We start from the raw sequence: 26974 nt of genomic DNA on the forward strand, positions 1-26974 counted from the left end.
TAAATTCTCTGAACAAGAAATTCTTCTACTAAAGAGTAGAAGTCTGTGTGTAAGAAAAGGCTGTGCATTATCACCTATGTAAAGATATATCATGTTGTTGTTTTGGTAAAGGCATTAAACTACCTAAGATATTTAAACATTTGTTTCGTGATGCTTCTCATTTATTTTGAGGTTATTTCTACTTATTTACTGGATATATACTTATTCTTGCTTATATACTTATTTATTACTAGTTTTTACACAGGGCCTCAGTTATCTCTGAAGACATAGCCACAGTTTTCACTAAAAAATGGTAAAATATATAAGAAGCAAGACCCAAATTAACCTCTTTAGCAAAGGAAGGTCTATAGCACAGCTTTTAACAGAACCCACTACCTTTTTCTCAGGTAACCAGAGGAAGACAGAATGCTGAGGTAGGAAAGCTTCCTGGAGTTACAGGGATTGCCATAATTTTGGAAATGTGGTGGAGGAGCAAAGCCGTAACAAAACAGATTTCATTAGTTTCAGTATTCAGTGAACAACTTGGTTTTCCTATCACAGATTCATATAAAAAAAAAGAATGGAAGTTAATTTTCTTATGAAAGAAAAGAAATGCCCTTACCTCTCCACTAAAAAGTCTGTGAAAGAAGCCTCTCTTTGGTTTTGGAGACTTCTCTCTGTCTGGTGACACAGTACCATCAGTTTCATATGCATTGATATCTTCAAAGCATCCCGTTTCAATCATCTTTAAAACACATGAAATATAAATGAAATATCCATAAAAGCTTCTCAGACAAGTTCCAGGTATTATCTATTTACTCTGGCTGGGTACTCCTACCACTTAAAAATTCATCAGCCAAACTACACCACTGCACAAAGCTGACATTGACTCTCCTTGTGCACTCAACCAACTAAAGAATAGCAGTGAGAGCACTATCACTCAGGTAAGTGTCAGGTGCTCCCTTGCTTTTTTTTGCATTCTTGTCTTTCTTCTGCTCATGATGCAACAAAGAGAAGTTTTTAGAACAAGAAGCTTATTCTCCTTTCAGGTATTCTGTTCATTTCCGAACAGTCCAGCCAAAAAAATCTAGTATCTATATGCCCTGGACTGAACTTAATTATTAAACATGACATGGGAGGAAAAAAAATATATAATGAAGATGGGTCTTTGGAGAGAAGCAAGGGATTTTGAAAAGATCTTTGTCTGTGTACACAGAAACAGAAGAAATAAAAGCACAGTTACTGGGTTCAGAAAGGACAGCAGGAAGAGTGAATGCCAAAATGTAACCAACAGGCAGGGTCAGAAGCAGGGGAGTGGCTAATGCCTACATCTAGTCGGCATTTACCAGGAAGTGCCACCGGTACACATCTGTCACAACAGCAGGCAGCCAAATGAATATACCTTGTAGAAGGAGAGATGGCATAAAGAGGAGTAAGAAGAAACGCAGCCTGCTTGTGTTATAAACTGTGACATCAAGTAAATTATGGTATGGCAAGAGAAATTCTTGAGAGGCAAAAATTTGAGGGAAACTTCAGTAACATGAATTAAAAGAAAAAATAAGCACAAATGTACAATGAAATCTGCAGTTCTTCCTTGAAGAAAAGAAATTGCCATTGCAAGAATTCCACAACTACTTCCAACTTTATCCCTCTCTGCAAGGTTAGTTATTAAGCTGCAGTGCATTTTGTAATGACTAGATCATATTTGGAAGTTCAGAATTACAACACAGTATAGGAAATATTTCTTTCTCCAAGGTTCACTGTTTCTCAGTGAAAATTTTCTATGTCAAATGACACCTTTTCAAATATCCTTCTTAATGTAATGCAAAAAAGCAAAAGAAAACAAAAGGGAATGTACTTTTTCCTCCAAATTGTTCAGAAATTGCTCATCTTTTGTGTTCAACCTTTAAATAAAATGCAATCATACTGAAAGAGAAACTACACTAGTAGAATTCAAGACAATAGTAATTTCAGAAAGTCACAAACACCTTATAATGAGGGGAAGGCATTCATAACAAGAACTACAATTTTAAGTAATTGTTAGTGAGTGCTCTTCGCTGAAATGGTAAAGAGGACTTGAACTGCACGCAGAAGCAGCAAAATTCTAGTACTCTGTGCAGAATACTAGAATAGTCATTCACTAGGCACGTGAAAAAACTTTTAAGAGAAAGTCTGACTCAACTGATACTGAACTGTTTGTTTTGAAACTTTGAAAAAGGTGAATCTGCAATTCTGTATTACTGTCACTTGGATACTCTATTGATACACAGCCTATACACAAACAGCTTGCACTGCTCCTATTTGCTTTTGAACACTTGGAATAACATTCCATTCCTCTGCTATGACCAGCAATACTGAATAATGTGACAGAAGAACAAGAAAAAGGTGGTCCTACTGATACTAACACTGTTCTGTAAGCTGTGCCTATGATGACAAGATGCCAGACTTTGTTTATGCAAATTTACCATAGATCTCAGTTTCTAGCAAGTTGTCTATGTTTTAAAAAGAAACTTTTTTCTGAAGCCTCTCAGCAAAGAAGTCTAAAGCAGAAACTTCTTTACATCTCCTCGAGAAAATCAGTATAATTATATCTTTTATTAAATATTCTATGCTGCTGTGCTCAAGAAAATAAGCTTCTATGAAATGTACATTACCTCATTTTGCCAAGGGATTGAGACACAACCCGTCACAAATTTGGAATAGAAGTCATCATCTGTGGTATCCAGGTTCACTCCTTTTACTGTTGAGAACTGCTCAATGTCCAGGACATCTTTACAATAAACGGCACGTGGCTGCAGTACAATACAAGATTGCTTCATTAAAGTTTTGGATTTGGGGACTTTCTGTTTGGTTTTATTTTGCCTAGATGAGCAAAAGGGAGCAAAACTTCTGCAATTTTACATTTCTCATTGCTAATCACCAAATTACACTATTCTATAAAACAGAAATAAAAAGACTCTCTTCATAAGGCACCTGAGCAATTCCACCCATCCTGCAAGTAACAGAAAAGAAATATCAAAACCAGAAATAGCTTGTCTGGATCTCTCAATGGTTGTCACAATTCACTCATCTTCTGTCACCTTCTTTTCAACTCTGGAGTATTTTCTTCAAAGCTATTCCTCATTTGTTCTGCATCTGAGCTATGGAAGTGGACTTTTAAGGGCTAAGAAATCAGCTACAAAGCTCCCTAGAGAAATACTACTACTGTAAATTGTTTTGTGATCTCAGATGAAATTCCACAAAACAACTAGTTGTCATCAATAGCCACAATGGCATTCTCCTGCCAATGTACCTAATTTTAAAGGTTTCTCTGGAGTTCATATGATTGCTGACATAGAATTATGATAGTTCTTGCCTTTTTAGATACTAATCAAATCTGTCTCACCTACTTACATCTGGCAAGAATGGAGGTTCTAACATGTTAGCTTCCAGCCTCTTGAAGTTGATGTTCTTGAAAATAGGATGTTGCTTTACAACAGCAGCTCCTCCTTCAGTGCAACCCAGTCGCTCCCCCGGATTTTTAGCAAGTAACTACAAATACATGGAAAAAAAAGCTGATCCATGATATAATCCCACAACTGGAAAAAAAAATCTACATACAATGTCTTTTTTGCTACTTGGCCTCTTATTACATAAATTTATCATGTATCAAAATTAACTAGAAACCCAAACAAAAACATTCTGGGAACAAATACATTTTCAGTAATGAAAAGCAGACCATTTGAATATTATACCCAAAGTTACATAAAAATATTTTAATTGATGCCATGTTGATTAGACTTCACAGTACAGACTTTATAGTAGGCTTTCCTTTCAGGAAACACAGACTTATATTTTTTCCTATGGGCTTAAGTAATGCACATATCTCACATAAACTCATACAGAAAACTTGTGAAGCTTTCTGTATAAATTTAAGAACAGGCAAGATAGAAAAAAAAAAAAAAAAAGAAGCCATTGTCTTGTAGATACTGTTTTAGGTGAAGAAACTTGTGTACTACTCTGCCACTTGTTCCCATGCAGTATCCAAGTTGAGCATGCTATTGTACTCCATCTATAATTACAAGTGGTCCAAGCAGTACTAGACCATTTCATTCATGTGATGAATAATCAATTTATGCAGCTTTCCTTCATCTTTCATGGCAAAAGTTCTGAATTCTTGAAGTTTGATAACTGAACAGTTCATGAACAATCACAAACTTTCATGTGAACTAAAGGAAGGTTTAAGAAATCCAGTTTTGAAAATTTTTCAAGATATTAAAATAAAGTAGTTGGTCTCTTTAAAAGGATTAGAAATTTAATTTTCAAACCTCTACGTCTCTTCACCCACCATCCTGCAGATGGATTTTGCCTCCTCTGAAAACTTGTCTGAGTATGTTTCCTGGTCTTCCTTTACTCTCCGGTCAATCTCATCCCGTTTAACCCTTTCCTTGTGCTTCCTGAATGGAGACTGTCCTTCAATCATTTCATAAATCAAACAGCCAAGACCCCACCAATCTGGACTGAATGTATACTTCTCGTTTTTGAGCACTTCTGGAGCTACAAAACATAAACAAACACACATCCATGACATTTCACTTTAAATTGACTACTTATGTACTGGAAAAAGTCTCAGGTACTCTCTTTGGGCTCTGTCCAGACATGTTTGTGTGACTCTGCCATACTTTGAAGAAACTTTAATTTCTACACTGAGAACTCTGTTTATATCCAAGAGAAAAACTTTGCTTCTTTAATGCTTAAAACCAGTACTGTTTACAAACTGAGAATGAAGTTTTCCAAAGCATGGAAAGAAACGTATTGTCACAGTAATTTGTCAGTTTACCTGTGACCCTAAGTCTCTTCAAATCTCAGAAAAAAATCTGGTATTTTCTTAAAGTTCTGCCTAAAGCTAGAATTTTCAGTTAAGTTTTCAAGTTTATCAGTAGGCTTATCATTAACTACTAACATCTACAAATGCATATTATAACCTTTCTTCTTCCCATAACATGTCTAGTAACTAATCCAGGTCCAATACAGTTCTTATATTCACAGAAGCAAATTTTCTGACAAAATGTAACTAGCAAAGGATACATACCCATGTAACCAACAGTCCCAACACGTCCTCGGACAGTCTCACCTTCTGGAATCTGCACAGCTAATCCAAGATCTGAAATCCTGATATGTCCTATTTATGTTAAAATAAATTATACATAGTCAGCAAAAATAATACAGTATTATCACTTTTAAAACATAAAATTTCTATTGCACACCTCATAAAAAACCCCACTGCAAAGTATCAAAACATTCATCTACTCATAGCACTAAGTTTATTTAACTTAACTAGAAAGGAGTGTTTTATTTCTACTTATCTCCTCCTTAAAAATGTGAAGAAAGAGAGGCACAGATATAACTGGTTTGCTGAAGGTCATACAAAAATAATTTGCTCTTAAGCACTCTAATTCCTAGCTTTGGCATAGGCTGCTGTTGTTGGACAATCAGAAATGCTCATTTCAGATTCTGTATCCATGCATCAGACACTTGTGTTTTTCCATTCTGTATACCCACCACAAGCACTTAGCTTTCTGACTTCTTAATAAAACTTCCAAATTTACTCAATTTATTCCAAATGTGAGAAAACTGTAGCCTGTACCGAGAGAGCTTGTTTTCCTGTAAAGAAGTACCCCAATAATGCCAAACACAAGTATTTGGAATTGCTATCCCCATTCCCACCCCAAATCAAGAGCAGCCCAGTCAATAACCTACTCAGAATTATTTATATTGTAACATGTCAGTTCAGTTCTAGGATTTCCTCTTCTCATGAATCACTCCTAAGTGGGTAACAGCTTCCACTGCACTTTATCAGCCAAATTTCTCAAGCTGACGACCTTCCCCTATCACGCATGGCCTTTACAGCCGTACCTCTAACACAGAAAGCATCTGGCAGAAGATTGGTTTGTTGTGCACTGCTCGGTGGGGAACCAGTCCAAGCAGGGCAATGGGAATAAATCTACCCCACTCTCCCTTACATTCCCATGGACAACTACAGTTCTTTGTTAGATTGACTCATGAACTGTTTCAAGCACATTCAAGACATTTCAAGGCAAGAATTGTATTGACATTTTAATTTAAAAACACATAAGGTACTTTCTTAATAAAAATACAAAAGTCTAGACAGAAGAAAGGACAATTACATTTTCAATTCAATTTTAAAACAATTTTGTAGAAAGACTCATTGCAGAAAAAGAGCAAAACCCGCACTTATTTCTAATACTGGTTATAAGGGCAGGGATACTGCTGTTCACAGAAACACCACAGGTTCACAGAATGATTCACGTTGGAAGGGACTTCAGAAGGTCTCTAGCACAACCTTCTGAGCAAGCAGGCATCCCAAAGAGTCCAAGGCTTTTTAAATACTTACTTAGAAAGCCTCCAAGAGTGGACACTGCATCACCTCTCTGGGTAGCCCATTCCAATGCCCAAGTAACCTTTGTGCATATATGCTCTGGCATTCAAAAAGCTCTACAGCATCAATATTAGTTAACAGCATATTAATTTCTTAGGTACATGATAATACTAGGTACTTAGATAATCAGTGGATGGAGAGACAGAGAGAGTGGAGAAAGTCAAGTACCACTCTATATACTGGTTGGAAACAACTAAACTCTCTGGAGCAGCAAATGCTATTTTAAATACATTCAGATGCTCTTGTATTCCCTGACATCTGATGAACCCCTTTTCAAGTGCAAGCTCTGAGCTCCTGAAGCGATTTTCTAATTAGTCCTCTGTGCTCTTTGGAACTAGATCAAAATATCCCTGGCAGAGAGGAAGCATTCTAGTGCAGTCCTGCAAGGCTACATTTTTCCTCAAAGAAGCCTTCAGCTTTTCCAAGACATTGCTGGAGAGAAAAATTAAAGAATGCATTTGATGTCTAGCAAAGCTTTAGCTCTTGGAAAGTGACTTCTGCCAGGCATCATCTTTTTTGAAATTTTATCAGTCAGAACATGCTGACTTAAAAAAAAATACTGTGCTAATGACTTCAAAAACAATTTTTCCCTAACTAAAATGCTCAGCAGTTACAAGAACAAAGTTGTAATATTCATCCACAGCTTAGAAGATAATTCCTGCACATGTTCTACAGTCAATTCAAAAGATTCTGGTAACGGCTTGAATACAAAGTCATTAAAGAGAATTAATTTGGCTTTTGACAAACAAAAGACTACAAACATTTCTTCATATTGTTTGTACTTCCTTGATTCTTTCCAGCCACATATACATCAGGGACCATCAGACCTCTTTTAGATGAAATGTTAAAACAGAAGTACTTCAGAATTCTTACTGTCTAAACAGTCTGGTTTACTAAGTAAAATTTTGGCCCCCCCATCTAACAGATCAGTTTCCATAGTTGACGAAAAGACAAACAAAACAAATCCATATAAGTCTTAGTGATCTTAAATCAAGAAGGGGAGAAGGAGGAGCAAAAGGGAAAAAGTAGCCATTTTAAGGTAGAAAATTGACCCTTCTAACATCGTCATGATTAACCCCCGAAATTTTTCCCTACTTTCTGAAAAGCAAAGGCAGTATTTTCTTTGCTAAATTAAGATTCGTCAATTAGGTCTCTTTTATCATGAAGAAATCCCTTACATTTCTGGCACAGTATGAATTAGAGGTGTAATTACTGATTTCAAAATTAATTTTAATTTTTACTTACCACAGTCATCAAGAAGTATATTCTCAGGCTTCAGGTCTCTGCAAATTAAACAATAGAAATGTGAATTAAACAAAACCAAAATTATTAGCCCTCAAGTGCAACAGATTCCACAGAAGACTTCTTGGTTCTGACAGAAGAAATTTTTCCAGTTCCACCTATATACGAAAGAAAAAGCTCTGAAGTTGATGGCCTGTAACACAAATAGTTTAACCAGAGAACTCAAGATCCACTTTCCCTGAACTCTTTAATCCACTTACATTAACAAAAGCAAAACAACACTAAAATCCTATATATAAGGAACCACCATTTACACACAAATTCGTGCTCATAAGAGAAAAACACTTCCCCTGAGGAGTATCAGCTATACAACTCCCCCGTGGCGAAACACAAGTGCTTGCTGCAGTTTGATGGTGACCCCTTGCTATATTTCACCCCAGGGGATCAGAATATCAACAGAGTAATATTCCCGAGACTAAGCACATGCTTAATATCATCCATTCAAACTTCCTTTCTTTAACTTGGACATGCAACTTCTAAAGCTTATTAGACACTTCATCCAGTTAGGATTCTTTGCCATAACTTTCTAGAAGTTTCCTAGTACTTTTCTGTAAACATCAAAGTTTCACAAGCAATATTTTTTAGTTATTAAATGATAGCAAGACTCAGGAAATACTAAAAGGGCAATTAATTCAGCATTGCAATTTTGTACCTTGTGCATTTTTACTTTGAGAACAAAAGAAAATATTGAATGGAATTTTTGAATTCTCCTCTACTCAAGGAAAATTTGGGGAGTCATTGAAGATGAATCAGAAGTTGTTCTAGGATTTATCCCTAGATATCCCAGCAGATTCTGAGAATATACACACATATATATAGGCACGAAAATCTGTATAAAATATACAGTGTACATTACTATTTATAATAGTGCATATAATTAGTTATAATGTATATTGTTAATGTATATTTCATATTTTTTTTTTTGTGGTATGCATCAGTAAGCATGAGGACTGAGATACGGTCTCTTAGATTTATTTTACCATAAATATAAGCCAGAAGCAGACAAGTAAAACCCAGTAACTGGCTAAAGAGTCACTTATTGGAATAGATCATTAAAAACAATGTGTATATATACAGGTATACATACAGTTGTGACAAGCAGAAGAGACTGAATAACATAAAAGAAAAGGTTTTAGGAAGAATGACTCTAGAGTTAACATTCTAAATGAGAGACAATTGTTCACCAAAAAATCTAAGTAGGGTTTTCTCCCCCAAACAATGATAAATTGATGTTCTACAGTATGTGTATTCATGTTAAAGTGTCATTATCTTATGAGATTAACTGTACAAAAAAGTCAGAAAGATGCTCTGCTTCTCATGCTTTTAAGTCTTGACAACCCCCATAATGCTAAGGGATTGACATTAAATATAAGATTTCAGTATCAGAGAAACCAGGAGAGATCAGAGTTAAAGAAACTGAAGAACACTAGGATTCGACACACGTGTCTGAAAGTCGTCTTGTAGGCAAACAGTGAACAAGTTGGGCCTAAACTCAGGGCTGTGGTTTGGGGTCTTGTTTTGTTTAGGGTTTTTTGTTGTTATTTTGTATTTCAAACAATCAGTTTTGTTTTCCCTTGGGCAATGTGAAATGACCTACTGGTAGCTGACGAAATCTCTCACCCCTGCTTCCCTCCTACATGTATGCCAAAACACACTGTGTAATATTGCAAGATTGGCCAAATTCTCTAGGGAACCACGTCCAACCACCAGTGTAAGCCTGATTCACTCTGGTTCTGCCACTTCCCACGCTGTGTGTCTGTGTGTTGGTCTTCTACACTGCAGAGGGAAAAGACTAGCAGTCATTATATTGAGTTATACTTTAAAAATTCTTTGAAACGAGTGGTATTTGGTGTTACACAGCAGAAGCATAAAGAAAGCATTCTTGGTCCACCCCTAAGTTTGTTTTACTTGTTCTGTAATATTAATGCATACCAGGGGTTAAATGATATATGTACAGAGACAAAACAGCATTAAAATCATACAATCTCAATTACAATGCATAAAGCTTCTGATAGTTTCATTAATTCAGAAGCAATAATATGTTTATTGGAGGAATCTGAAATTAAAGTTTTTCACATGGACTACGACTGTTCTGTTATCCTTGTAAGCATAACATGCCATTCAGTCAGGGACTTCTAGAGCCCTCTGTGAACTACTTTAGAGTGGGCAGGAATACAATCCCAAACTCCTAAAATTTATTTATTTGAATTATAAATTAATTTGCTTTCTAAATCATCGTTTACTTCCATTTTACAAGCAAACCTTGAATCAACTTTATGCTGTTATAAAATATATAAAGCATCTAGACCTAAATTAACAGTAAAAAGATATGTGACATGAGTAATTCCAAAAGATACGCCATGAAAAGGACAACTAAACAATTTTTTTGTTTCTTTTACTACAAAATTAAAATATAAACTTGTTTCAGTAGGAACCAATTAATATGTTCAATGCTGCAGAGACACGGAAAAGAACGAGTAACTGTAGACGACACTCACCTGTAAACAATTCTCTCCCTTTGCAAATCCTCCAGACCACAGCACAGTTCTGCAGCATAGAAAATAGCCCTTTCTTCATCAAAGCCAGGATTTCCCATGTTATATATGTGAAACTTCAGATCCCCTCCATTCATTATGGTTAATACTAAACACAGAGCATCTTTCGTCTCATATGTATAGGATAAACTAACCTAAAAATGGGCAGGGTGAGAACACAACCATTATTCATTCATAAACTTGAAAACAACTCACAGATCTTTTTTCCAATACAATCAACTTATAATCCTTTTTCAAAGCAAAAAGAACAAAACATGCAAATAGAAAATCACTCCTGCAGAGTACTAGAAGACACAACGGAATCCAGACTAATTTGCCTGTGTACACAAACCATACACACAACACAAAAGCTTAGCGGCAGATCTGTTTGGATACCACAGAGCTCCATGCAGAAAATACAGTTATTGATGATGCCCCTCAGCTGTATGTTACCTGTATTACTTTGTCCTGATAACGTGTGCATATGCCTTATTTTATTAGTACCTCAGGAATTATGCATTGCCAAACCATCTTCCTGAACTACGAGACCCAAAACTGCCCTAGAGAAACTGAAGAAATTATTTTAAATCAAATGCGTAGTTTCTATTCCTACCCCTGCCTCCCCCCAAGTAACTGCATATTTCCCTGATTTATAACTTGATAACTGTAAAGACTCAGTACAACTCTTCACAGTCTTTCCTCTCACTGTACTTGAAATGTGGCGCTGATAGGCAAGGACAAAGCACATTTTTTTTCAGGTTTTAGGTAACAGATTTTTAAGTGCATTAAAAGTTTTAAACTAGACTTGTGAATTAAAAAAAACCCCACCCCATTTAACACAATATAATACACTACAAAATTTAACTGTTTAAGTTAAAAATTCAATTTCAATAGAAAAAGCCATGCTACATGATTATCTGGTAGGATCTTCAAAAGTACCTACAAAGATTACTTAACTTGTACTAAGAGCAATGGAATTCAAACGTATACTTAGCTTACACTAGATAAGCAAGCTAGGTAAAAAAATCAGTGGAGTTTTTTCCCTTGACTTAATAAATGTATTTTTAAATGCAGTTGTCTTGGGGTGATTTTATGATAATACTGTATTCCCCTATCCTCTGCTTATTGCCCAGAAACTGATCCCACAGCTTTAAGCTGGGTCCAGGAGAGGGGGAAGAGAAACTGAGCAAATTCTTCAGCGCGGTTTGTGTTCAAGGACTCACACACAACTCCCCGGCGTTCTCACCTCTGCAGAGCCGAGGGAGCACCTTCCTGCTTTTAGCCAGCCTGTTAGCTGAGGCAAGAAACCTTCCTGCTTTTAGCCAGCCTGTTAGCTGAGGCAAGAAATTCTCCTATACCAGCACCCCGACATCATCCGGTAACTTCTTCTTCTGGAACTGTTCGGCCTAGCTGTGATCCGAGAACCAGATCATCAGACTCCGTGGACAGGCGGGGAGGCTGCAGGGACGCCGCATCCCAGCCTCGGACCTCAGGAGGGGCCGAGACAGCTACAGAAAAGAACTCTGAATCCACCAGCTTTCTCCTCATCGAGGAGGTTTATTATCTAACACTACTCATTTGTTTCCTGTGCCTTGCCGGCACTCTGCTTGTTAAATAAATAGGTTTTTTTCACTTTCATCCAAGAAATTCCTTTCATATTGGTAGGGGAGGGAGTACTGAAACCTGTCTTCTGGAGAGGAGACGTTCCTCCCAGAGCTTTTCCCCCTCAACTTGTCTCAAACCAAGACAGCAATACGAGTAAATAATGGCCCTAATTCAGTAATAGGTCCAAACTCTTCCTTCAGAAGCATAAATCTAATACTAAATAATAAAACTATTAGCTACTTGAGGCGAAGATTCCCATTTGGTGGTTTTAACTGATGTATCCAGCTATTTATGACTTTACTTGTGACAGAGGCATGACAAGTTATCTACCCACTTCAAAGCCAGTATTACTGCAAATGCTAGACCTAGATCTTCTCTGCTGCATTAAAAACCACCATTGGATAGCAAGAAGAAAATAACTCATGCACAATTTTATAAAGCGATTTCAAATTCAACTTAGATCAATTATTGATTTACAGTGTTTACATATGCTGAAAAAAATGTTACTCAAAAATAGAAGTTTCACTGTTATAGCAATTTATGGATCAATTCAGGTACTCTCTGGATTCAGTTTCAATCAATTCAAGCCCAGAAGCCTTGTGCAAAAATAACATTAGCATATTTATACAAAACCATAATTTACAACAGTTTAAATTATTAATGTATCTGGCCAGTAGATTTTTCATTTTTCTTTTAGCTGACAGTACTCTACAGGGCTTTTTTTAATACATAAAACTTATCAGAAAATATATACATACATATTTTATACACACATATTTATAAATAACTTTCACTATTCTCTAAAACAGGTACTTTAAAATCTTCTGAACAGCAACACAAAATTTATAAGTACATGAATTTTAAACCAAAGCAAAAGATATTTGAAATTAACATTTAAATGACATTTCAATTAAAAAGTAAACATTACCTGGGGAAATTCTTACTTGTTTTATCTTTGAACATTCTAACTTATTTCACTGCTTAGTAATTACAGCTACTAACAGACCATAATTTACATAATAGCATCAGGTTTAGGTATTAAAACTAAAATTTCCATTTCGTGGAAGTTCCATTAAAAAGTTAATTGTTTCACACACAAGATACCTCTTTAAGCCCTGGTATACAGCAAAGCAATATAACCTGAATCAATACACTATTAAAATGTCATGTCTATCTTAAAATATATCAGGAACAGAGTAACAAATGCTATGAAAATACCTCAGGATATAAAAACTCAACTATTAAACAGAGGACAAAGATTCAGTGGCATCAGCATGCTGAAACACAGCCTACTGTTCTGGCTGTGAGAAATAAAGCAGGTGGACCAAAAAAAAAGCCCTGTGCACAGAACTATTCACAGTCACACACAAAGCATTTATTACTGCATCTATCACTTCTCTCTACAGTCATGCAATCCCTAAATCAATTTTAAAAAGTGTTTTGTGCCCACAAGCTCCTGGAAGAGACTGAAATGAAGTAAACAAAATGAGATAAATTTCTGAAAATAGATCGGAAGTAGATACTTACTACAAACCTACTATTCACTTTTTCTAGAATTCTTTTTTCATTCAGAGCCATTGATTCTCCTTTCCTCTTCTTTATTCTCTTTTTTTCTAGCTTTTTGCAAGCATACATTTTTCCTGTCGCCCGTACTTGACAGGCACACACCTACAAAAAGAAGGATGGTGTGTCAGAGATGCTTGAGGTTTTTTAGAATTTTTATTTTAAAGAAGTTTAAATTTTAGTTTCTTTTCAAACTCTTCAGTGCTCTCAGAAAATGATGGTCTGTAAGCATCAACACAGAGCCTTCACTCAGGAAACAATTTTAAAGGTTCACAAAAACTGTAACCAAAGTAGAAAAAGTGATTATACAGAGGCAAACACATTTCTGTTGGAGTTGGATTGTTTAGTAAAACTGTGGATCTTGTATTAGTGAAACAAGTGACTAAGGTAAGAGTATGTGTTGAGGACAAATATTCACATCACAATCAACTGGAGAAACCTAACGGTAATTTAGTAGCATGACTTCTTCAATATAGGGCTCTAGTTAAAGTACATATGGGGAGCAGTTCAATGAATTATAAACAGAATTAATAAAATCTATAGATTTTATTTTAGGTTCACTAATATTCTACATAATTAGCAAACTGAAACTAAATTCTCATTTCCAAACGAAATTTCTAAATAGAAGCAACTGTTGTCAGTCATTACAAGTTCTCTGCAGCTTTGTGCATGACCTAAAATGCTTAAACTAACACATTAAAACTGTTTGTATCAACAACAGTTTGCCAGGTGATGTGTCAAACATAGATTGATGGAGACAAGAGTTAAACAGCCTCTCCACTTTTTTTTTCCTTAAGAACTGCCTGGCAAAAAGATACTTCTGTACTCACCTCTCCAAATCCACCTTTGCCTAGTACTCGGTAATGCCTAAATGTGTGTTTGGTTACTGGCTGCCTGATTAACAGAAAGAAACAATTACTGAGACAGGAATTACAAATGCTAGTAATCCCTCCCCACCCCAAGGTCTGTCTTTATTTTCTCCTTTCTGTTCCAACATATTTCTGAACAAACGTTGCCTTAACCTCATGTAGAAGTACTATAATAAGCTGAATTTCAAATGAGAGTGGTGCTCTGCTTAGCAACGTGGGCTCCCTCATGTGGTCACCAGGCACTCCCAATAGCAGGAAGAAAAGCTGGTCAATTCGGCCCTTTGCTGTCTACAGTTAGAGCCTCATGTGTTCTCATCACAGTCAATTTATCACCTCCTGTTGCCTCCCTTAACTGACACGCTGACATGCAGACTGCATTTCAGTGGGATCACGCTTACAATGCCACATTTAAAAGGTAGACCATTTCTGATTTCACTTCGTTTTTTCACAAAAGAAGGAGTTGTGGTATGCAACAGCACTTCAACAGCCAAATTGTTAAGGTATTGATGTAGAGGAAGAGGAACAGATAACTGGAGGCAGTAGAGTTGTTGACCACTCTATGCTAAAACTCTCCTAAATGTGTCAGAGCAGGGCTATTACAAGTTAGAGGGTTTTGCTTTAAATGAACATTCACTGTTAATGCAGCTTTGTTCTCAGGACAACACATGGAGGTACATTTAGTAGAGAATTTGAGTAACTTCCCTAGTTTTCTTACTGGCTTTTGCTACCAATTCAGTAAAATAAAGACATTGGATAATTGGAATTTACAACAAAATCAGTGCTCAAGCACCTTAATGTTTGAATATGTGATTGCAATACCCAAGGGGGCTGAATTTGAATCAACTTGTAACAATTTCAGCCTTCTGAAAGAGCCTGGACAGTCAGTATTGATTTGAAAGTCCAAACTAGATTCTGAGTTATATATATATATGTAACTCTTGCTATCTTGTAATTACTAGATCTGTATCTGTACCACCCTAAAAAACTTATTAGTTATCCAATCACCCAGTGGGTTATAATACTAGATTAATCTGCTTATTAACCACTAATTAGACCAAGTTTGAAACAAAAGGATGATAGCATTCCCAAGAAAGATTGGTATTCTACTGCACACTCGACAGCCAAACATTTCTGAATTTGCATTTACCTAATACCACTTATAGACTTAAGATTTACCACTTAAAGACTACCAGGCAAATAGTTCCATTGGAGTATTGGTTCTCTTCCTGTCCCATCAACATCAATCCATCTTGTCTTTCAGATCATAATTTCTTAGACAGGCAGTCTCATTCAGCTGTACAGCATTTCTAGCATAAAAATCAAAATTTGCCACAAAGCAAAACTAAATTATAACACAAACATTATAAATAAACTTACTTTTCCAGCCATTTCCACTGTAAGAAACGGGAAAAGTACACACTCTCCTGGTAAACTTCAAAAGGTCTTTTGCTTAGGTATTCATGGACAATTCTAGCAGGAAAATAAACAGAAAAATAAAATCCATTTTATTGTGAAAAAGGCTGATGAAGCAGGAGGTGCTATCAATCTATCGACATGTATTTAAACATATCGACAAAGCTGTAGGCAGAAAAACATTGCCACTGTGCTCTACAATGGTTTCAACCTGAATGTCTCACAGAGTGCCTGTCATAGAAAACTGTTCCTGTCAAAACAGTTACGAAGGCCAAACTGCTGCTACTTATAGGAACTAGACACTTTGACCTCTGCATTTTTACTGTCTTTAAACCCACTAAACATCAGCCTCTCAGCAGATATTTTACGCATGTATGACCCTGCAAATATGACCTCTGAAAGTATCTACAAGGTTTCACACATTCTTTGGAGACTGGTAAATAAAGTTTTATTCTAGGATTTGAAATTGAAGTACTAAATGCCATATCCAAACCTTGAACACCAAGTACCTTATCATTCCCTTAAATGAAACACACTAAGATGGAGGTGGGGAGGGAAACAAGTCAATCAAACTGCATTCAGGTATTTACTGGACAGAGGAAAGGGAATGACCTACATGAGACACTCCATTTGAGACATGTTTTACTAGGTGTTCTCACACAGCCCTTTCAATCTTATAATCTCAGGTTGTTACGAAGCATGCTTATAGCTGTTGCCAGGGAGATGACCCAAGCAGTGACAAAACCTGTAGTCATCCTTCAGACATGATGAAGCACGCCTTGAAGAACCAGAAATATTAGAAACATAAAGGCTTTAGAAAGACATGTAACACTCATAAACATGTACCATCCCTCCAAGAAAAGCCTCCCCTGCTACTACTGCGTGAAATATCACTTCGTGACTGCAGAACAAAACCAAGTTGCATCGTTTTGTGTTAATTATCACAAGTGATCCTCTAATCAGCCATCTTAATGGGAACATAAGTGCTGGCCTCAGTTAAACCTGTTTTCAAGAATCTTAAACAGTGTAACATTGTTCAGAAACCTTTCAAGCTTCAACTTGTAACTTCGTATTTCTCTGAGTACCTTCACCACGGAAGAGAAGTCACTCAAAAAAGTAAGAATACAATAAAGAGAAATACTATTTAACTTATAGAATTCTTGGTAGCAGATAACAGTGTGATTTTATGCAAAAGTAGCATTAAAGAAAAAGCTCTGCAAAAGTGAAACATCTAAATCCCATCTGAAGGAAATCTAGTCCTTTAATAAATCTGTTCCAAGTTTCTTACTTATGCTCATTTCAGGGACTAAATACTTCTGGGAATAACAACTTCATCTTTCTCTTTTTTTAGAAACACAATTTTCTCTTGTAATTCTCAAATTTAGCACTAAGCATTTTTAACTTACCTAGTACAGTCCATAAAAAGATCCTTAGAAGGGTTCTTTTCCAGTCTTGCTTTACATTCATTTACTGTTTCCTGAGGTATTTCTGGCAAATGTGCTGCAGACTTAACATAATAAAAAAGAAAGGAAAGCAACACTGAAAGCATGTAAATCAATAGCTAAACTAAAAGTTTTGTATTCAAGGTGAAATTAAATTTTTTAATATTGGAAAAGGAAAGGAACAGTTTGACTAAAGAGAAAATCAAGAAAGTCATATTTAAGCAAACTTTTTATTTATTTCCTGTTACAGAACAATACATTGGAAGTTATTACAGTTGTTTACTATTCCAGTATCTGGGGAAATAATCTTGGCAATAAGTCAAATTTCTTTTTCTTTCCATAAGCCTACCACCAAAAAAGCAAGTCACCTATTTGGCTTGGCAGGATGGAAAGAAGGAGAAAGAAACACAAAGACAGGCTGGGAAACTGTTTCAAACCAGACCAAAGAAATCTGGGGTTTTTTGAAAAAAAATGTACATGACTTATGGCAGCCCCAAAGAAATTCTCAAAAAGATGTGGCAAATTTATATTCTATCTACTTTTAAGGCATCTTCAAGACCTTTTGTATAAGATGACCAAAACAAGAGAAGCAGAAGGAGCATCTATTCATAAAGAGCAAACATCTAATTATATACCCACAGAAAAGCTTCCACTGCATACAAAAAAAAAAAAACAGACTCTTGATAAATGCAAAAACTCAGCTATTAATGATTACCATGAAAAACCAGAAGTAACAGAATGCTTCAGAAGAAAACAGCATTTCCCTTTTTAAAACCTGAAGCAATTCTGAAAATTTACAGCAAACTAACCAAGGCCACACAGGAGTCTAAAAGACTTCAGACTTCTTCAGACTACAAAACTCTGAGTTAATTTAAGTTTTCTTCTAGGTGTTAAATGGAAAATAAATTGTAATTGTAGTAGTTATAAAAGCAGAAATCAGTCAAGTTTTCTGCTCAAATTGATTGAGCAGAATTTTAGAAGGCAGCACACCTCTCAGAAAAGAAAAAAATGGGATTAATGAAGTTTGGAAGTCAATTTACTAAAAACAATGCAACCACTGAGATCTCTCTATTTATCTGACACTTACAAAGTGCTTGAGAAAATATTTCACAATATATTTACCCCATTAGTGAAGTACGTCTCTAAAACTTTGAGGCCACAGTCTATGCGCTTTTCATCTGAAGATACCTCATATTCTGCCTAGGGGAATGGAATTGAAAATTATATTATGTTCAGAGCCACTTGGCATCTTTTACATGATGATAGGTAAATTTTATCATGAATAACACAATACTCCTAATATAAAAGGAACAGAAGGCTATATAGTGAAACATGTATGAGGAACAGTCCTAGGGAAAAAAACAAAGCACATGGAATTTAATCTTTGGAAAACATACAAAACCTAGAAATTGATCTAAATGCAATTACAGAAACAGCATCCTAGAGGTTAAACTAGATCAATCGCAATGAAATAGTATTTGTGTAGTATTGTAGGACAGAATGACCCCGATGTAAAACAATTAAGAGTGCAATAATCAGCTTTTTCTTCACTGTAATTTTTTCCCTTTGTGTATTATTCTTTTGTTACAGTCTTGGGTAACACCAGGATAAAACTACTTTCTACAAGCTTATAAATGAGCTCTAAACCAAACCCTACATCATTCTTTGAAAAAATAAAACTGAGTAGATACAAATTTTTTAAGTTTTTGACTTAGTAACATCTGATACTGAGATGTAGAAAAAAAGAATTGTGCAATACAGTGCATTTTCCAGATAAACAACTGGCAGCTGAACAGAGCTCCAGAAGTAGCTACTTACAGAAAAAAACCCACAACCAACAAATCATCACACAGATACTACTATTGAAAAACTCCAAAGACTCCTTACTATTCATAATTTTAAGGAATAATCTAGAAGCAGACATCAGAAGTTACAACATTTAAAGACAACACAAAATCTGAGGGAAGATGAATTACAAAAGAGCAATCTCAAACAGCAACATGTATTAGGTTCGTGAGCTGGGCCAACTCAATCAAAGCTTATTTCATATTTCAGAATGTAAATGCATGCACTCAGGAACAAAGAATACATGGCAGACTTCCAGAATGGAGGACTGTATCAAACAAAACAACAGTTGGGCATATAGGAATCTCATTGGAAATTCCACGTAATTGATCTAATCAGAAGTTATTTACCTTTATAAAGAAAACTAGAACACTAAAAAATGACAGTTCAAGAATCAAACACACATACAATACTGGAAATAACAGAATCCCTGATTTCCAGTTCTACAATTAATCACAACTCATCCACACTGACTCACTACTAAGTCATCAACATCTTTTTCTGCTGAGACATTATGGTATCACCTACTTCAGCACAGTACTCAAATCCATCAATCCAAATGCAAGCCATCATTTTGGCTAGTTCAATTTCACGACAAAAAGTCTAATGGTAAGGAAGTCTTCCGCAAGAGCAGAATCAACCTGAGCAGGTCAAAAAAGTTCATCAACCTGAAGTTCAGCAGCGCACTTAGTACCTTTAACACTAATTTCATACAAATAGTTAGGCATACTGACTTAAGTGGATAGTGCAATTTAAAAGGAAGTTTGAGAGATGGCCTTTCCAAATAATTCTGTTACTTACAGGGAAGTTGAGCTGTCACCCATTCCTTTCCCTGTGTGAGTAACCTTGTCCCAAGCTAGTGAAATGAGTCACTAGACTGGATAACTCTAATTCCTCACTTTAACTTCTGTCACTTATATTCAATCATTTCACAACTCTTCTTTTTTAATCAGTAAAGCCAAGCTGACTCCAGACTTTTAGGTCACACCTTCCCAAAAACTGGAGCTTACCAGATTCAGCATTCAGTACAGGTAGACAACGTAATATTGTACTACCTTGATCTTGGACTCCTGAAATAATCACACTGCTGAAATCACATTGCTTCATGTAAAAGAGTCAGAAAACTCTATTAACTAAGATGCAAGGATTTTCAGGCTATGACATTTCATTTTTGCAATTTTTTTTTCCAAAAGATTAAGTCCAAAATTTCTTTAACATTTTAAAAAGCTAAACTTGGCAAAACACTACAAAAACCCCACAACCTCAGCTTTTTCTTCCTGTATTGCCTTCCCAAGAATACAAAAAAAAAAACCCTCAACCCCCAAAAGAACTTGAACAAGCTTGCTGAAGTCCAGTCGACAAGAGGAAATCAGGCTAACTCAGGAACCATCTATAAGAGATAGTAAGAATTTTATCTCATATCCTTTATCTCACATCAACAGAGCATGCCAGTTTCAGATCACGAGTCACCAAATAAAGGTTATTTTGTTTCAGCAATTCCCAAGCATAATTCCTCACCCTGATTTTTCAAATGGAAGTTAAACAACAAATTTTAAAAAAAGTAAATTGTGAAACCATCCCTTACATCAGATTACCTCAGCTATGCCAGTCTTTGTTAATTCTCAGAAGTGTTGCAATCCAGACATTATAGGTTGCATATTTCAAAACAATTCAAATTTTTCAGTTAGTGAAAAACAGTTACTTCTTAGAGACAGTTTTACCTGAAAAATGACATCTGTAGAGCAAAGACACCTGCCTTACAGTCATGCCTAAGATTCATTCTCTTTCATCCCACCAAAGATTCTGCTACTCCTTATCTGAGTTTTTAAGGATTAAAATGTGTGCAGGAGTTGTAACACATCCACAGTTGTCAGTGCATTGCACTCATTAAGGACTCTGGTTTATATTCACTTCAGGAATGAAAGCTCCACTATTCTGGATTTCCATTCAATCTGTTCAGTCTCCAAATGTCAAACTAATCACTGGAATTTGGTGCTAGAACAGCTCCTGGGAGTCACAAAAATGAAACACACCTGGGAAGTAAGCCCAGTTGCACACAGACTCATTGACAAATATAAACAATTCCACTTATTTGACACTCAAATTCCTTTTTAGCTGATCTAGTGCCTCAGTTTTCACTCCCACAGGGGAAGGAAGATACAGTGAAATGGGGGGCACAGCAATAATCCCATGTACTTCCTTACACCCTGCCTCTTTCAGAGCCATCTTGCATTCCAGTATCATAGTTTGGGATGCATGCAAGTAGCAGCACTACCCTGCTTCTGTGTTCTTTGGTCATTTGTTCTCTGAATGTAAGAACAAAAATGGCTGGAATGAGAAAACCTGTTCTTTCAACAGCAATCTCAGTTTAAGACTGTATCTAATTGCTCTTGGATTAACTGTGAGGGACAAAGAATCAAAAGCTCTGAGCTATTATTCTCTCCTTTTAAGGGCTGTTTTGTGCCTGCCTAATCTTCTCATTACTTTCCCCCTCCCCAACAGGGTTTTGCACTGAGGATTTTTTACAAAATATAGCTGTGGGCCCACTTCCTTCCTCCCCTTGTTCTTCAGCATTAGATATCAAGATGTAAATATAGCAAGACTTTTTCCCTTAGTCTCTAAAAATCTGGTTTTTCTCCTTCCATAGATGGCTCTCTAAATTTCCATCTCCATTGTATTGTTTTTAATTAGCACATGCTGTGTAGCCTAGGGCTTTCCATGCAAGTTGCAACATTTTTAAGTCTGTTTATAACATTTTGAAGTCTGAGTATAGCAAGCAATATTCATAACACAGACATCCTTTCAGGCTCTAGAAGCCAAGCAGCACATCTTTCTAAAATTGTTTCTGTCTTTCCCATCATGCCCATTTCTGTAGCTCTGACCATAACAAGATGGCAGAGACTTTATAGCAAACATTAAACATCTTCCTTTAAGTAACAGAGACAATTTTTTGACACCCATCAGAAGTTACAGTTTTACAGCTGGCACAGAGTAGAACACAATATGTTTTCAAGTACGCAGCATTAGGAAACTGAGGTGTGTCGAGAAAATTAATAAAATGGTTGTGTGCTAACCCCAGTAGGCAGCTAAACCCCACACGGGCGCTCACTCACTTTCCCCCACTAAAAACCAGAAGGCGAGAAGTGAGAAATCTTGCAGCTTGAAATAAAGACAGTTTGATAAAGCAAAGATGCAGGTAAAAGCAAAGCATAGTAAGAAATTAATTCATTTCTTCCCATTGGTAGGGAGATATTTGGCCATTTCCAGGAAAGCAGGGCTTCATTCTCATGCATAACAGCTAGCTGGAAAATTCTAACTTCCGCCCTTCCTCCTTCTTTCCCCCAGCTTTTATTGCTGAGCACAGCACAATATGGTATGGGATATTCCTTGGGCTCAGCTGTCCTGGCTGTGTCCACTCCCAACTTCTTGTGCACCATCAGCCTCCTCACTTCTAGGACAGCATAAGAAACACAAAGGCTTTGACACTGTGTAATCACTGTTCAGCAAGAACTAAAACGTCTTTGTTATCAACATTGTTTCAGTCTAAAACCCCAAATATAACACAAAATGATCTATAATGAAGAAAGTTATCCCAGCCAAAACCAGGACAAAAATCAAATATTTACATACAAGAAAATATAAGCAACTGCCTTCTGATAGCCACCGCCCATTTCTCACTGCTTACCACTGCATCCAGAAATTCAATGCATCTTTTCAAATCTGGTCTGGAATCACAGAACTGTCTGAAGAGAAGTCTTCCTATTGGTTGTTTGTCACAAAGCTGGTTATAGTCTCTTTCTGGGAAAAAAAATATAAATATCTTTATTTATTTTTATTTTTGTAATAGGATGGTCATTACTCCCGTTTAAGGTCAGAAAAACATTATTAAAAAGAAAAGATTTTACATGAACATATTTATCAAAGATACCATAAATATGCAATGATCCCAAAGAATAGTGAAACACTCTTCAGTCACATCTGTGTTCTATAGACTATCCCATTTACTAAAAACACATCGAATTATACGCTTGAGCTTCATTTAGGTTAGGGTGCAGAAAACAACCATACTGTGAACCAGCAATACCAAAGCAAACAAAATTGTTTGGAAAGAGGGAATACAAGATAATAACAGAAAAGGTTAAAAAAACTATTACAAGACATTAAGGAAAAGGGTAAAATATATTACCATCAATTTATAACATGATTACTTTTTCTAATTCAAGGTTTTGTAAATCTATTCTTTAGGAACAGTTTCCTTTAACAAACAAGGAGCTGTGATACAGCTTTTATCTTCTCATAAATTCTCCATCATATTAGAAGTTTAATAGCTTTTTTTTTTTTTTAGCATTTAGAAGCAAGACAGAATCCTTTCCATTAACAGCACCAACCAAACTCTTACCCTTCTCTCTCAAAAGAGTCAGACAGAGCATTTATTCTACAGGCCACTCACCGATAGAGCACCGAATACCCTCACAGTGACTGACAGGGGGCAACTTCAGCATCTCTTTCCATTTTTTACTACGTCCACTCCGTTTGCCTAGAAGAAAATATGAATAATGTAAAACAAAATACTATGTCAGAATAAAATTGAACATAACCTTAACAGAATAAAATTAGGTCAGATGTACACAGATGTGTCAGACTACTTTTCATGCCTAGAAAGAAATCCATCTACAAGGACATCTAAACCAATAACAAATGTGATATAAAAGAACTTGCAAGCATTTTTTTCATGTTTCATGTAAAGTCTTTTCCAACTCAAATATTTCACATTTTGGCTGCATATGTAGAGTATCTCTGCAGAGAAAAGGCAAATATCTAGTATTTTGAAAATCACAAACAAAACTGTTACATCGAAGACAGAACCTAAAGAATTTTGAGAATTATCTCTCAACCATGGTAAAGAATGGAAGAAAATAAAGTTGAGTAACAAAATACCAAGACCAAAGTTCTTAAACACATTTTTGAATAATAAAGTTGTACTTAAATATTCTCTCTTTAAGGGCAGTAATAGTAGTAAGAGTAGACCCCACTAATAAATGAGAGGGCATAGCTCAAATACACACCATTTATTCTAGACCATACAAGGATACCGGGAAGAACTTAGCTGTTGTAAAACTTAGATATTTCCAGTGCTTCAGATTTCACACCACTAGTATTGAATTAGTATTGATTTTAAAAAACTACCACAGTATTTTTCTCAGTTTCTAAAAAAATATATCTGTGCTACATTTTCTATGTTATATTGGACTTCCAGCACACTACCTTGGCCAATTTCATTTACAGAAGACATTCATGCTTATCAAAAAAGCAAAGGTAGACACAGGAACATATACACACTTTCAGACCCAAAATATTTCTGTGAAAGAGTAACTTAGTGCTGCAAAGTATTTTAAAAGATTTTACTAAGCAATATGATCAGATGCATTTCCACATGAGAGAGCAGTAGCAAATCTGCACAGAAGCTTTCTAACCGTACCAAAGCAGTACATGCTGCTAACCACAATGGGACAAAAAGGAAGGGAGTTACCCATGTAACCTGAATAGAAACTAAGCAGCAAAGGGTACCAAACTCTTTCAAAATTAAATCGTTAGGGTGAAAGGAACTACCATCTTCAGATAAGAAAATATGTATTTTAAAAAGCCCCTCTTTACTCAAACATACAGCTTCTTGAACCATTGCACCAATGCAGTTAGATCAGTCCCAGCTTAGTGTGCCTTGGCTCATATCAAATTTATTGACATCTTACTGTGCTGCTGCAACAAAACATTCTCAAATCTAGTATCCCTAGAAAGGTAAAAAAGTAAGGAATAAAACACCTATAAACACTGGGTTGTGGACATTATTTGAACTGACACCTACTCTCTAAAAAAACCCAAACTTAATCCGCACTTCATTTTCTAATAATCACTTTGCAGGTCATTTGCCTTCCAAAAAGTTTTATAATACAAAATATGGAATCTACTTCCCACCCCATATTTCAAGCAGTACCAGAACTAAGAACGAGGCTGTAATTACCAGCATCATTAAAACACTATTTTAACTCTATTTTGACTATTTTAACAAAATATTTTTGATCTTAAAAAGAAGTTGAATATATATTTGAAGAAAATCAAATGACACAAAGCATACAGCCTTTCTAAGAGAAACTGAACACAAAGAATATCAAGGGATATTAACATAGATAGCCTATACACATACATTGAATAACAATGCCTGGGTATAGATTATGTGATCATGAAAAACAATGTATAGAAGTGTCAGTTTCAGCCATGCAACTGAAAAATAAACTAAGCTGCAAGGTCCACAGAAGTTACATTTCTTCTGTTAGAAACTGTCCAGACTCAATTGTGCATGACACTATACAATCAGTACTGATCAAGAATGATAAAGCGAACCCAAATTCATATCACAATGCTGTCTGGAAAATGTAAAATGAACTGTGATATATATCAAGAATACCATCTTCTGAAGCACTGTCAAGGAAAAAACCCAACCCATCCCAACCCAAAAAAAAAGGAGAGGTTCACTGGTGCATCATACTTCAAGTCCAACACAAAAAGTGCTGTATTTGCCCAAATATTTGGCCAGTTACTTACAATGTGACCATTATGAACTTCATTTTACAAAAAAAGACCACATATTAGAATGCAACTGAATTCACCATCCTACAGAAGTCAATAAAGGCTACATATAATTTATTAATGATACACAAGAATCAAGTGCTTAGCCGTATCAGCTAAATCAACATGCTCTCATTTTTCTCTGAACTGAATGTTCTTGTATTTACAGCAAATGCACTGAAAAAGTCTGTAGGTCCCAGTAATGTAAAGAGCCACTTCTGGTAAAAGTTAAGGCAGGAGGCCAATTTGTTTGTCACATTATTCCCTAATTGCAAAACCCTTTTCCATTTCTGAGGCAGTTTAAAAGAAGTATCAAACCAAATTATAACAGTTGTGGTTTGAAAGTGTCTTAATATTGATTTCAGAGCTTCTATTCTGGATCTCATTCTAAAACACTTCAGTTAAAATTCTTCCAGAAGGACCAACAGCTCACTTTCCAACAGAACAGCCAAAAAGCCATCAGGTTAAGGTGCTTTCTGGTCGACCTCTGCGGCGCAGATGAATTACCGCTTTTGCCTCTTTCAGATGGAATCACTGCTAAGAGCAATGTCCAGCTTGAAGCAACTCATCTTGTACAAAGAAAAGGGTGGATGCAGCAATATACCATTACAGTGAAGAGAAACTTGAATTACATTTTCAGGTACACAAGAAGCTTACCTTTTCCTCCTCCCCAAGTTACTTCTTAGAGTTACAATTTCAACATTGAACTCTTTTCCCATTTTTGCTTCTTAAAAAGATACGTACTAAATTCAGTTAGATCACTGCACTAGAATATGGTATGGGAAAAATGTTTAGATGTTTTATTTCAACTTTTTTTTTAAACTTCAGAGAAATATTTGAAAAATGTATGTAAGGCAATGTAGTTGGCTTATTCATCAGTAAAACCACAACTAGTTGCAAAAAAAGAAACTGCTGTAGCTGCAACCTATGTCAAGAAATAAGAATATGTTTCAAATCCTCAGATGCACTTCTCAAAGCCACAGAGATTTTCCTTGCAGACCTGATCTGCAGACTGACTCTCATTTCAGTGAGCACAATGTTCACCGACTATTATTAAGACCATTTTCCTTGAGACAAAAAATTTGTATTCTGTCACGCAGAATCCTACTTTACTGGCTACTACACTGACACTGAGATTCTGGCATGGAGTTTTTTGGGGACATCTGTGCTTCAGCTCTCCCTGTACAGGGCAAGCACCGTGTGTCTGAGGCTGAGAAGCACTGAGAGGCTGAGAATCACACAGCTCTATAGCATTCGGGTGCACGATTGCTACAACTTCATTCTTGCAAAACTGATTCCACAAACCAGATTGTCCGATACCAGCTGAGAAATTCATGCTAGACCACACCCAGATAAGCT

At 36.0% G+C, this 26974-nt stretch overlaps 1 protein-coding gene across 2 annotated transcripts in view; it reads right to left on the reverse strand.

The window, feature by feature from the left end:
• Window positions 1-26974, reverse strand: part of GRK4 (G protein-coupled receptor kinase 4) — a 39458-nt gene that overhangs the window by 5290 nt on the left and 7194 nt on the right. Inside the window, exons 2-15 of one of the 2 annotated variants that reach the window (XR_005601752.1) lie at window positions 23442-23528; window positions 22677-22789; window positions 18269-18346; window positions 17111-17211; window positions 15669-15761; window positions 14253-14316; window positions 13387-13527; window positions 10219-10409; window positions 7664-7701; window positions 5051-5140; window positions 4307-4515; window positions 3365-3510; window positions 2634-2771; window positions 602-724 (exon numbers count right to left, since the gene is read on the reverse strand). Coding sequence is in view for 1 of the 2 variants with exons in the window: in XM_039550844.1 (XP_039406778.1) it covers window positions 602-724; window positions 2634-2771; window positions 3373-3510; window positions 4307-4515; window positions 5051-5140; window positions 7664-7701; window positions 10219-10409; window positions 13387-13527; window positions 14253-14316; window positions 15669-15761; window positions 17111-17211; window positions 18269-18346; window positions 22677-22789; window positions 23442-23528 (1604 nt within the window). In the remaining variant the exon portion in view is untranslated. The remainder of the gene's footprint in view (window positions 1-601; window positions 725-2633; window positions 2772-3364; window positions 3511-4306; window positions 4516-5050; window positions 5141-7663; window positions 7702-10218; window positions 10410-13386; window positions 13528-14252; window positions 14317-15668; window positions 15762-17110; window positions 17212-18268; window positions 18347-22676; window positions 22790-23441; window positions 23529-26974) is intronic. The other variant, XM_039550844.1, reaches the window with a different exon arrangement.

The sequence above is a fragment of the Corvus cornix genome, chromosome 4, assembly GCF_000738735.6.
Source record: "Corvus cornix cornix isolate S_Up_H32 chromosome 4, ASM73873v5, whole genome shotgun sequence".
In the NCBI taxonomy this organism is placed as follows: domain Eukaryota; kingdom Metazoa; phylum Chordata; class Aves; order Passeriformes; family Corvidae; genus Corvus; species Corvus cornix.